Source organism: Trachurus japonicus, chromosome 19 (genome assembly GCF_045865225.1).
Source record: "Trachurus japonicus isolate A0001 chromosome 19, Traja_1.0".
NCBI classification, from domain to species: domain Eukaryota; kingdom Metazoa; phylum Chordata; class Actinopteri; order Carangiformes; family Carangidae; genus Trachurus; species Trachurus japonicus.
Genome location: NC_140925.1, coordinates 6872929 through 6885060, shown reverse-complemented (window position 1 = coordinate 6885060; position 12132 = coordinate 6872929). Strand labels below are relative to the sequence as shown.

The following is a 12132-nucleotide window of genomic DNA, read 5'->3' as shown; positions in this document are numbered from 1 at the left end:
AAGGACAGAACACAAAACATTTGAAACATACATGAACATAACATAATACCGGAAGTTAAAGGTGACAAAGATAAACTGAAACAAAAGTGTAGTTAAAAGCAGGAGCAGTTAGAGGTCAAATAAAGTGTAATTATGGATTTAAATTGTCCTATTGATAAAAGTGTGGTAAGTTTCAGATGATTTTGCAGAGTGTTCCAGGTTGTAGGTGCACAGTAATGACCCGATGGCCCTGAATTGTAGATTAAAGTCCACTTAACAACCCGTATACCTTTTTTTAAATGTTTCCGGCTTTTAATGTCTTTCTCTGTGTGTCTTGTTTCCCAATGCACAGTGGCACGCCCTATCGCGAGAGGAGCAGGCCAAGTACTACGAGCTGGCCAGGAAAGAACGACAGCTCCACATGCAGCTGTACCCCGGCTGGTCAGCACGAGACAACTATGTAAGTTTTTAAGTTTTCAAGTCGTAACTGCCTCTTTCTTTCCCCCCCTTTCACTAGGTCACATGATGAGGATGACTTGTTTCTTTATCTTTTTTTCTTTCTTACCTAGCCTGAAGGAGGGGGGGTCTTTCTGATTTCCTGTAATGTTCTTTTGATATGTACATCCGAGACTGGACAAATTGCCTTGACCCCAAGCCCCATCTTGTTATGACAGAAAAAGGAAACGTGGTGTTGTTTACATGAATCCCTCAGTCTGAATGTTTCGCTTTGTTCTGACACATAAAGTGCGCCGATTTCTCATCAGTTTTGTCCAGTTTTGGGATCGAGTTGACCAGTGGAGACTTCTTTTTTATTTAGTTTTTTTTATTTTTATTCACGAGCAGCCTTAGAGAAATCCATCCTCCAAACCAGCAAGCAGCCCGTCAAACATGTCTAGATGTTCAGATAGAGGAGGAAAATAAGACAAAAGATTACAGAAAAAAAAGAAGAAAAAGACAGAAAAGCAGAGCGAGGAGGGAGAGTTTGAGTCTGGCCTGCAGTGGCTGTTACAAACCGGAGGGCAGAGACAGAAAGAGAGAGAGAAAAAAAAAAGACAAAGAATGAATGAATAAATAAGTAAACACAAAGATGAGTCCTATTCTCTGTTTCATGTTTTGGGCATTCTGCAATATAATAACTAAGGTTCCTGTCTGTGTCTATTTTTTTCTTTCTATTTTTTTGGCGGCTAACCAACAGGGGAAAAGGAAGAAGAGAAAAAGGGAAAAGCAGCAAGCAGAGAGCAATGGTAAGTGAGCTGCAATTATCTCCCATATTAGAAGAGCCCCATCATGTGTCAGGCAGATGTGACATCTTGCAAGATAAAAGTCAAGCTAGTTTTTTTTTTTGGTGTTATGTTTTTTTGTGTGTGTATGTTATTGTGCCTGGCTTTTTTTCTCTTTTATTTTTTTTTTTTATTTTGGTATAGTTATGCTACCCAATGCAATATTTAGATAGTAGAGTTGCTTGTAATACCCCCTTTTCCCATTTTCCCTAGCTAATAACAACTGAATATGCATGACCCCCCCTCCCCAACACACACAGTCCCCTCTTGACACCCCTCCCTTCCTCTCTGCCCCCCCCTCCCTTCCCTTCCCTACCCTCTCCCTCCCTCCCCCCTCCCCACTTTGCCCCTTAGCGTTCTGGTATTGTGATATGTGTGTTTTGAGAATGTGAAGTTGAAGCATTGTGAGAGCCATTAACTTTGCCAGTGTTGTGTACGCGCCCCCCTGTTATTTTTTATTTTTTTATAATAATAATGCCTGTGGCCTGCAGATAGACTGCACTACTGTACTTTGCGTGCGTGTGCGTATATGTGTGGGTTTGTGCGACTGTGCATGTGCGTGCGTGCTTGTTGGGCTGCCCCTTGCTTGCTTTTCATGCATGCTTTTATACCAACATGAGAAAAAGAAATCACTTACATCTTAAAATTAAGGAGGTTTGCTAACTCTTATGATTTATCTCTATATATATATATTTTTTTATTCTTATGATTCATATTCTTCTGATCGTATTGTGAGGGGCAATGCCGACTTGTTATCATGTATTTTGCGCTCGTTTGGTGACGGATCTCTTCTTGAAGGCCTCTCTATCTGTTCTTTTTTTTCAGAACACAGAGAATATTTTCCAAACCCTTGCCTTTCACTCCCTCCGATTACAGGTGCTAATGTCATTTTGAGTATTAAATTACTAACTTGTTTTATTTTTTCTTTATTTTTTCCTTTTTTAATTAATGTATATTCATTTATCTCTCTATTTATTTATTCATGACTGTGTAATATTGGACAGGTTTAAACTTAAAGTCTATGTTTTGCTTTGTATGCTGCTTCCTTTTCTTAAAAACAATATTGCTACTGTTTATTTGACTTGAAGCTATAGGTTACAGTATATTCCATTCACTTTACCTCCATTTTGCTCATGTTGCTACTTAGTTATGGAGCATTGTCCGTATTTTTTTTGGTAAAGCCACTGTGCAGTATGTTTGAGGAGCTGATGATATGAAGGTAGATTATCATTGTGGAGTATGAGCTGAAGGATGATGTCAGGGTAAACCTCCTTAATCTATATGCTTCACTTAGTAGCTGTGCTTGTGCCTCTCCTATAGGCCAGCATGAGTTTGGCCAACTTGCCCCCTCTCTTTTTTAAACAACAATAATCTGCCTCTGCTCAGACGAGGCCTGGACTCAAACACTCCACCGCACAGTCACAGCGCTCTACTTCTGATAATGACATGATTGCTGGGTAGAGCGAGTGCAAAGTGACTGGCAGCTTTTCTGCAAACCCACAGCCAATGTTGGTGGAAAACAGTCAACTGTTTGATGCCAGGTCTGAGGAGTAGATTCCCCCTCTTCAGGTTCCAGCCCCCCCCCCTCTCCACCTCCACTTCCCCACCCCTTTTTTTTAATCCTTCCCCTGGCTAGGTCTAACTCACGACCGTGCTGTTTTAGCAATCTGCTCCTGCTGCCTAGTTCCACCACCTTGACCTTGTCTCTTTTTTTTTATAAAAACAAAACAAAACATAGTGCACTGATAACATCTAGCAGTAAATTAATCCAGCCTGCATTTGCTCCATTTATACCCTCTCGACCAAATGAGCGTTCTTATCTTCCCGCTTTAACTCCAAGTCAGAATTTAGATTACACGTCTGAAAGTTTCCATATTAATATCATAATTCGATAATTTGCATGCATTTTGGGTTTTTTGTTTTTGTTACTAATATCTGAAACACACTAATTGTGTTCAGTCCTATCTTGAAAGGCACACTTGAGAATGGCTTTAAGGGTTTTTTTTGTGTGTGTAGGGGGGGTAAGGGGGGGTTTCTTGCACAATGAGCCACTGCCAAGCTTCATAGATTCACTGTTATCTGTTTTTTCTCCTCATTTCTCTCCTCCTTTTTGATTTCCCTTTATTATTATTTTTGGGTTTTTTGGTTCTATTCATCCTCTTCTGCTGGCTTCCCTTCCCTGTTGCGGCATCAGACCTGAGCGCTCCTAAGAAGTGTCGAGCGCGCTTTGGGCTCGACCAACAGAATAACTGGTGTGGCCCGTGCAGGTGTGTATGGTGTGTGCTTGCACTGGCCAGGGCCAGGTGAAGGCTGGGTAACTCTACGCTGGGACTTCCTCCGCTCTGCTCTATGCTGCTGCTGCTGCCTCTTTCTTCCTCCCTCTCTTCCTGCCCCTCCTCCCTCCTCTCCCTCCTCCCTTCCTCTGTCTGTCCCACCGCCAGGCTATCGTGACCTCTCAGCTCCCTCCAGCCACGCCCTGCCGGTCTATCTGTAGGGCCCCCCCCCTTACCGCCACCCCCACTATTTTATTTTATTTTACCTCCTTGTTTGGGAAGCAGGGTATTAACAGCACATGTCAGAGTGTTTGTGTGAATGGTGTCTGTGCGTATGTGTCGAGGGGTTTCATTGCAGGATGTACAATGTACAAACAGCCTCACTGAGATTGGTCAGAAATCCTAAACTGGCAGGTCGGGGCTTGGAGGATTCTGGAGCCTGATGGCTTGGTCAATAATGGAGGACATCCCAGTGTTGCCAGCCTAAACCTAAGCCCTGGTTATATGTTTTTGTCCGTGCAATGACGTGTCCATTTTTTCTTTTTTGTTTCTTTCCTTTTTTCTTTTTTTATGTCTCTGTGTGTATGTTTGTTGTCTACCTCTTTGGCTAACAGATGCAAATACCCCAAAGAAGTGTCGTGCCTTGTTCGGGCTTGACCAGCTGAGTTTATGGTGCAAACCATGCAGGTATAACTGCTGTAGTACCAATGGGAGGAAGACATCCACAATGAGCAAAAAAAAAACCTTCTTCTTCCTTGATTATTTGCTCAGATATCCCTCTAAAACGTTGTTTCCATCCGTGTGGTAACAGATGGCAAACTGCTCTGCTCCTCCTCTTTACCGAGGAGCTTCCTGCTATAAATTTCCTCACAGCAATTTTTCCTTCATTGAACTTGGTTCGAGCCCAGTGGCAGAAAATGGATTTCTAAATAAGATTACTGAATATTTTATCACAGCGAGATATCTGTGAGCTGTAACATCACGGTTTTCCTAATGTCATTTGGAACAACCTTTCCTCCAGTCTGACTTATGGTTATGGTTGAAATCCATTTTCTCTCCAGGCAAGTGGATAATTCCCTCCTCCCATCTTAACTGTCATGTTTGTTCTAATTGGCACCCTTTTGAATAACAATGTTATGCTTACAAATTTAGCCCTGCTTTCTCTGAGGGCCTGCTCAGTGACACTCTTTTCTGTGCCCTCTTCCTCCTCCTTCTCCACCTCTTCTTCCTCCAAACTCCTCTTCAATAACCCTTACTTAGTCCCTACCTGTTGTCTTTCTGTTCTGACACAAGCAGTCTTTGAATTGGGAATATTTTCATGGTAGGTATTTGTTTCTGCTAAGTAATACCCTTCTCTGTGTCTGGCTTGCACCACACCCTGGCCCACTCTTTTCCTTTTTACACAACTCTTCAACACCAAACCATTGCAACACATTTGTTTGTGACCGAGTCTCATTCCTATCTTGCAAGTTTAGCCAGATGAGTTTTCTATATATATATATACAGTATATATGTCCCTGCGCTTCACCGTTACACGTTAGGGGGTTTACTCTCGGGCAGAGGATGAAACACATACATCACCTCTGCTTTTTATTGTATTCAGATTGTCTTTGAAATGAATACATCACACTCACTCATCTCCACTGCTGGTGTTCCCACTTGGCTCTTGGATTTCCCTTCCAGCTGACACATACATTATCAAAAATATGACATTATTCCTTAAACTGTAAAAAAAAACGATCAGGAGATCAGGGGGACTGGGAAAGAGCAATAATTCGGTCTTTGTTTTTTTTTCTTTCTTTCTTTCTTTTTTCCTTTTGGAGCCGAGAGGTTAAAACTTCTCTCTGGGCTCCATTTCCTAAAAGATGCATCTGGTGTAATATCCCCCGAGACGGAGAAATCAATAACATACACAGGCACATACTATGAATCGATATGTCTGTTAAAAAATGGATATTAGCTCATTTGTTGCGGTTTGACAGATAGTTATGGAGCAAGATGTGGACGTAGTGGCGAGATGATGCCTTTTTAAGCGCCTGGTCGATAACTCCTGCAGCACCACCCAGTGCTACAGTACCAGCGCAGAATCCACTTAAAAAGCCTTAACCCCCGACGACGCCCCCCCACCCCCACACCCCCACCCCTCACTCACACACTTCTTTTCTAGACTTTTCTAGTTCTATACTTTCTGGTCTTCTTGTGTGTTTGTACTGTTGAGCTTATTGGAAATGCATGCCTGTCTCCCAAAGCCTAGCATGCGATCCAGGTTTCGTGAGCTCCTTCTCTCTGTGATTTGCTGCTGTCCCTCTTCTTTTTTCCACCCTCGGTTATCTGCTCTCTCTGTTTGTGTTTTATGTAGTTTCAATTTTGACAACTCAGATTAAAAAAATACATCGGCCATACTACTCCTTGTCCCTCTATGTTATGAGTCGTAAATACTAATACTAATACTACTGTGGCCTTCAGGCATCCTTGTGATGGAGAATAGAGAGCCGAGACAGGGGTCACTGCCAGGGTCAGGGTAAAGATGAGGTGGGCAGAGATTCCCCCTTAACCAAATCTGTGCACATCCCTCGCAAGAAGAGTCACCACAGATAAAATGCAACAAGCCCCCCCCCCTCCTTTTCCCTTTCCCTTTCCCTTTCCCTCTCCTCCCATGCTCATTTATTGGGTTCCACTGAGCGCAACGGGCCAGGCCCCAGGACTCAGCAGGCAGGGGGAGGGGTCCCGACCCCAGGCAGGAATGCAAACATGCTGCCTTGACCCCTCACGCACACACACACACACACACACATACACATACACATACACACACACTCTCAACTCGTGTCTGTGGGGCAGATTGCAGGGTAGTGTGTGGATCTTGTTGACTTTTTCGCCTCGTATCCAAACTCTGTCCCCTCAGGAGAAGTAGAGAGAGTAGAGAAGCCAGATAGAAGTCGAGGAGCGAGACAGGTCCAGTAACCTCCTGTTTGCTAGAGAGACAGAGAGACAGAGAGAGAGAACATGAGGCCGATCCCCCACAGCTGTACTATACATGTAGCTCTGCCTGTGAGAAGAGAAAGGGCTCGAGTTTACATCCAGAGAGCGTCCACTCCACTCCTCGCTACATCTACTCTGCTTCATTTTGTCCTCTCGCCATCATCACCATCATCTCTCTGTGTGCTTCTCATTTCCCCCCGTTTTGCTTCACCTGTGATCTTTCCCCCTTCAACGTCTGTCCTGTCTGATGGTTTCATATTTGGAAAGTTGTCATTCTTTGTGCCAGCTTTCCTCTTAGCACGAGGTACTGTATATCATGCGGCTTAAATGCACCTGTAAAATAGTGTAACTGTTGCTGTTGTTAGTGTTATTCTAATTCCGTGCCCTTATTTTGAAAGGCAGAGGTGCATTTAAGTCGGCATCGGTGCTAAGAGGCGGTTGCAAGTCCGAGGATGTGATGTTAAAAGACGTTTTCTCTTTCTCGCCTTGTCCCCCAGGAGAAAAAAAAAGTGCATTCGCTACATCCAAGGTGAAGGCAGCTGTGCCAGTCCTCCCTCTACGGACGGAAGCTTACTCGACTCCCCCCCATCCTCCCCCTCCTCAGTGGTTCCCTCTCCCTCCTCAAAAGAGTCCAAACCTCAGACTGAACAAATGCAACCTCTCTCACTGACTATGAAACCGGCCCACCAGCCACTCCACCACCCGCACCTCCTGGCTGGGCCTCCACCGCCATCTTTGGTTCAGCTGGAAAACTCTGCTGCAGCTAGCAAAACGTCAGGCGCCCCCTCCCACAACGGAGCCCTGGAGCACGGCGGCGACGTCTCGTCCTCGCGGCAGCCGGGCTCCTCTGTGGTGTCCTCAATGGCCCGGCCCTCGGCATCGCTGTGTCATTCCCACTCGCTCCTCCCCTCCACAGCCCCTCAGCCTCTGTCGCTAGTGACCAAGTCTATAGAATAGTCTACCCTATTCTCTTTCTTCTCCTCTTTTTCTAGCTCTGCACACACACAAACAAACAAACACCAACACACCAACACACACATTACAGTACACACCTTTCTAGGCCCTCTCTCTGCTATATTTCACTTGCCGTCAGTTCTTTTTCTCTTTTATGTTCCTGTGCCATGAGGCGTTTGAAATTTTAGTTCTTGTTTTATTAAGGTTCATTGGTCAATATTTGACCCATCATTATCAAAAAAAAATCTAATTATTATAAAGAAATGATACAATGAGCTGTAGTATAGCTTTGTGAATCTGCCAAAATTTTTATGAATTTTGTTTTTGTCTTTTTTGTAGTGTTCAACAGTGCAAACAGAAAAAATTATCTAGTTCAACTTCAAAATGTTTAAAAGACGGATATAAAAAGGTAGGCTAGATTATTCAATGAGCCCTTTTCTTGAAAGAGTTGGTTCTCCTTCTTTATTTGTATTAAATACGAGCTTGCGAACCAATCATTTGACATCTGTTCAAACTCTCGGAGGGCATGAGGCTAGCGGTGACACCTCTCTGAGGAACAACTTTAATTGTGATGTTACTTGTTCTTGTTTAAATGTACAGAATAATGGGGAGGGGGGGGATTACTGTGTTAAATATGCATTCTTCCACTGCGTTGTCTTTTTTCTTTGTTGTTTACCTTTGGGGTGGAGTCAGGCAAGTTGGGTGGGCTTGAGGGGAGGTCGGGGTGGGAGGGTTGCGGGTTATTAAATTCAAAATGTCACAACGCTAGGACCAGTAGTATTTATTGCTTTAGAGATTGCTTGTTGTATCTTGTATGTGTCTCTTTTTGACTTTTTTTTTTCTTAATACATTGTACAAATATTTTTTCTTAAGGTAAGCGACTTATATATGAATGATCCATTTTTACAAGGAGGTTTTAAAAAGGCAAATCTTTTGTTATTGATTTCTTTCCTCGCTGAAAACCTGGATTCCACTCAGTGTAATGTGTAGATCTCATGAACAGAAGTATGCACAACTTCATTTCAAGAAATGCGTCTATAAGCCATTTTACAAAAAGAAGAAAAGAAAACTTGAAACAAGAGACAGTGGGTACCGTGTCTTCAGTAGTTGGAAAAGTGTCTAAAGCCCTTCTTTTTTATTGCACAGTCACATCTCAGACTGTAGATTCGTGTACAGATTTTCCGTGCCAAATTTTGTGATAATTTTCTCTGCCCCTCTAACCATACTGTAGGGATCTTTTTTTTTGTTTTTGTTTTTTTTGTTTTGTTGTCGGATTTCTTTTTTGTTTTGTTTTTTTGTTTGTTTTTTGTTTTTTAATTTCGATACCATTCTTTGCTGTGACGTTACATAGATTGCTATGTATGTAGTATAAATGTTGCTATAACAAATGTGTTTGGTAGCAAATTGTCAAATATTAAAATTTAAACTTAATAAAAAGACGGACATCATACTGTATAAACCCACAAGGGCCAAATTATGTATATTAGGAGGTTCATAAAAAAACTATTAAATACAAAAAAATACACAAACTGCCACTTTTAAGTACACTACTACATATAGGTAGATAGAAAAAATAGGCATGTTGATGTTGCAAGAGGCTGTAAAAAAGCTACAAGAGAATCATCCACTCGGTGCCATTGTAGTTGACATGACGCGACTGTAATCTGTCGATTTCTTCTCTGGTTTATTAAGATGCTAATGATAAATAGTTTGAATGTTTCCTTAACGGCTGTGATGTTCCTGTTCTATTTTATGCTCTTATCTTTTTTGTTTGTTTTTTCCTGTTATTTTAAATGGTTCCAAAACCATGTTTTTTTGTAATGAATAAATGTTTATGCTGTACAGTCTCTGTAGCATGCAGTTCTGTATTAATAAAAGCAACTTAGTATGTGCACACCTGTCTCCTCCTTTTATTCTGAAATTCTCTGGCAGGTGTAGCCACCTGAGAAAACGTTCCACCAGCGTCTTCGCGACTCGTCTCTTATTCAGTTTCGGCTCCACAGTTTATTACCGAGTCATCAAACGTGTCAATTAAAGTGAATATTCTGAAAGCTGGCTTTTGAATATATGCAATTGTAATTTAAAAGATATAAATACAGTTTACAGTAACATGGAAAAGAGAGCAGACGTTACTTGAAGCAAAACCAGAAAGCAAGGAATCATCTCTGATATCTAATCTGGGACTAGGCAAACAAACATCTCTACACTGCTCTACTCGAGTCCTAGTAAACAAACATTTAGTTTCTATTTTGTCTGCAAAATAAAAACAGCGAGTTCTGCTCAAGAAACTCCCATTTGAGTGGTTCATGCTCAAAGTAGACTATGTATTTCCACATGTAGTCCACATACTGTAGTTAATTAAATAATATATACTTACTGGCCTTTGATTCGTCACATATTCACTGTTTCATTTCAGATTGACCCATTAAAAACAGTGCAGCAGCAAACTACAACAATAAGCTCCAAACAGCAGAGTTGTGAAACATTGTTTGAAAATGCTCATCAGGTCCCAGTTGGGATTTACTGTGTTTTTACTCGCTGTTATTTAGTTGATTTCCGAGTTGCATTTGCTCACCCACTGCACTTTAATGATGTGGAATTTTTCAAGGGAACTTTAAACTGTTCGTTAGTTAAAAGCAGAATAATATGTCCTACGGTACTTAAAGGCCACAGAATAATACTGACAGAGCATAATATTATATAGATCTATAGATGTGAGGCCTAAAAGTCTTAAAAATATATATAAAATAAAGAAAATATGGACCAAAGTGAATAAATTAGTGATGCCAGGTGCTATGTTTGCCCTAAATGTTGGGTACTGTGTGTTATTTGTGTCACGTCCCACTATGTTTTCAGATTTTTTCTCTTCCGTGTTATACAAATCTAAAAGAGGACACCTCACCACTGCAGTGGTTCACATTGTCTTACTGAAATCTAAATGATGCTGAATCATCTGTTGTTTTGTTTTTGTTTTTTTTTGGGGGGGGGGGGGCTGCATGCCTCCCTCAGAGTAGATCCATCTTGTCTCCAGATATTAGCATTGACCAGAATGTGGCTGGCTCTGATCACACAGACGAGTCTCTCTTCACACCAGGTATCAAAATGCATCTGAGAAGCAACATCAGCGACCACTTGTGATTCAATTCTCTGCTCTGTTTGGATTTCATGCGAGATGAAACGACGACTGCCGCTTAAAAGACACACACTCAGCACCGTGCTGCATGCAGACAGAGAGAGAAGAGGACCATGGTGGTTAGTGCGTTTGTCAGGTACGGATTAAACCTACTGTAAGGGATTACGTACAGGCTGAATCAGCTGTGTTTGGGGGCTTTGTTGTGCTATTTATATGTGATCTTGGATTGATTTTTGTTCACACTGCAGTACATGCAATACATAGACACATCTCTAGCTATAGCTACATCATGGCGTAATGCCTTTACAACTGAGTCACCGTGAATTACATTTAGTAGCATATATTTCTAGAGGTGGAAAGGACAAATCAATACAAAATGTATAAGGTCCAAGATTAAATAACCAAATGTGAGAGCTACTGAGGAGGAAAGTTACCGATGCTCTGATCTCTAACACCTAATAAGACAAATCTCCCTTGTCTGACCACAGTCGGTCATACCTGTGTCTCATGCAAATGGTTCTTCTTGCTCTGGTACTTAATTAATAATAAGGTAAACTTTGCTGATCCCCACAGGGAGTTAATTCTCCATTCCCTCGCCTCTCTACGTGCAGGCCAGAGTTCAGCATGAGCACAGAGCTGGTAAAGGAGCTCAGCGACTCGCAGAAGTCACTTCAACAGTGCAGATTCCTGCCGACGAAAAAAAGGGACCTGCACATTTCTGTGTTTACTGTGATTTGCTCAAGAATTCAAAGTATCCTGACATTAACGTAAGATGGCCCTCGACACACTGAGCCCCTTCAACACAGGGCGTCGGATGTTTCATCATAGCGGTGATTTAATTTTGCGTCTGGTTATCGAGGTATTTTCTCTCCCCTTTCATCTGTGAAATATCACCGAAGCGTTCCAGCTCCTCCAGTGCTGCCTCCATCAGTAGTTATGTCAGGAATTTTGTGTACAAATTTTCTGTATTAGAAACAGCACACAGGCGTTACATCGCAGTCAAAGTGGGCTGTGTTGTTTGGGTTGGTCTCCACTTAGGTTGGCGCTCTCAATGGATCAACAACAGCTTTGCAAGAAAACAGTCTCTGTGTGTACACGCTCGCAAGTGAGCGAGTGCAACATTTTATGGATTCACTCTGTACACCGAGGAGAACGGCATTGATTTCTTATTTATTTGAAGGTTGCTTAAATCTACAAAGTAGCCAAGCAAACAACGAAAAAAGTATTGAGGTGCAGCTGAAATACAGCGTGCGTGTTGTACTTGAACATGGTCATAATGTACAGATCGTCCTCCAATGAATACCAAGCAAAGGCGAACTGAAAGCTGGGGAATGGGTTCAGTTGTGATCAAGCAAATGCGGGACTCTTCTTTGTTCCCTTTGAATGTGTACAGTGTGCACACTTAATGCATTTGTGTGGGCTATACCCTTGAACTATAAACCGTTAGACTAGCGACGTATAACATGGAAGCGTCCGTGACGGTTCTATTACATTTCAAGAAGGAGGAAAGTCTTTGTATACCTGAGTAAAG

The 12132-nt window shown here is 42.1% G+C and overlaps 1 protein-coding gene across 33 annotated transcripts in view; it reads left to right on the top strand.

Annotated features, from left to right (window-relative positions):
* tcf7l2 (transcription factor 7 like 2) overlaps positions 1-9362 on the top strand; it is a 94373-nt gene extending 85011 nt beyond the window's left edge. For 6 of the 33 annotated variants that reach the window (XM_085762254.1, XM_085762253.1, XM_085762244.1 and 3 more), the window contains 6 exons: positions 332-440; positions 1161-1223; positions 2085-2135; positions 3454-3526; positions 7012-7508; positions 7553-7793. In XM_085762254.1, coding sequence (XP_085618380.1) covers positions 332-440; positions 1161-1223; positions 2085-2135; positions 3454-3526; positions 7012-7471 — 756 coding nt within the window. In that variant the 3' untranslated portion in view covers positions 7472-7508; positions 7553-7793. Of the gene's footprint in view, positions 1-331; positions 441-1160; positions 1224-2084; positions 2136-3453; positions 3527-4146; positions 4220-4792; positions 4854-7011 lie in introns of all 33 variants that reach the window. The other 27 variants (XM_085762255.1, XM_085762247.1, XM_085762242.1 and 24 more) reach the window with 13 other exon arrangements.
* The last annotated feature ends 2770 nt before the right edge of the window (positions 9363-12132 follow it).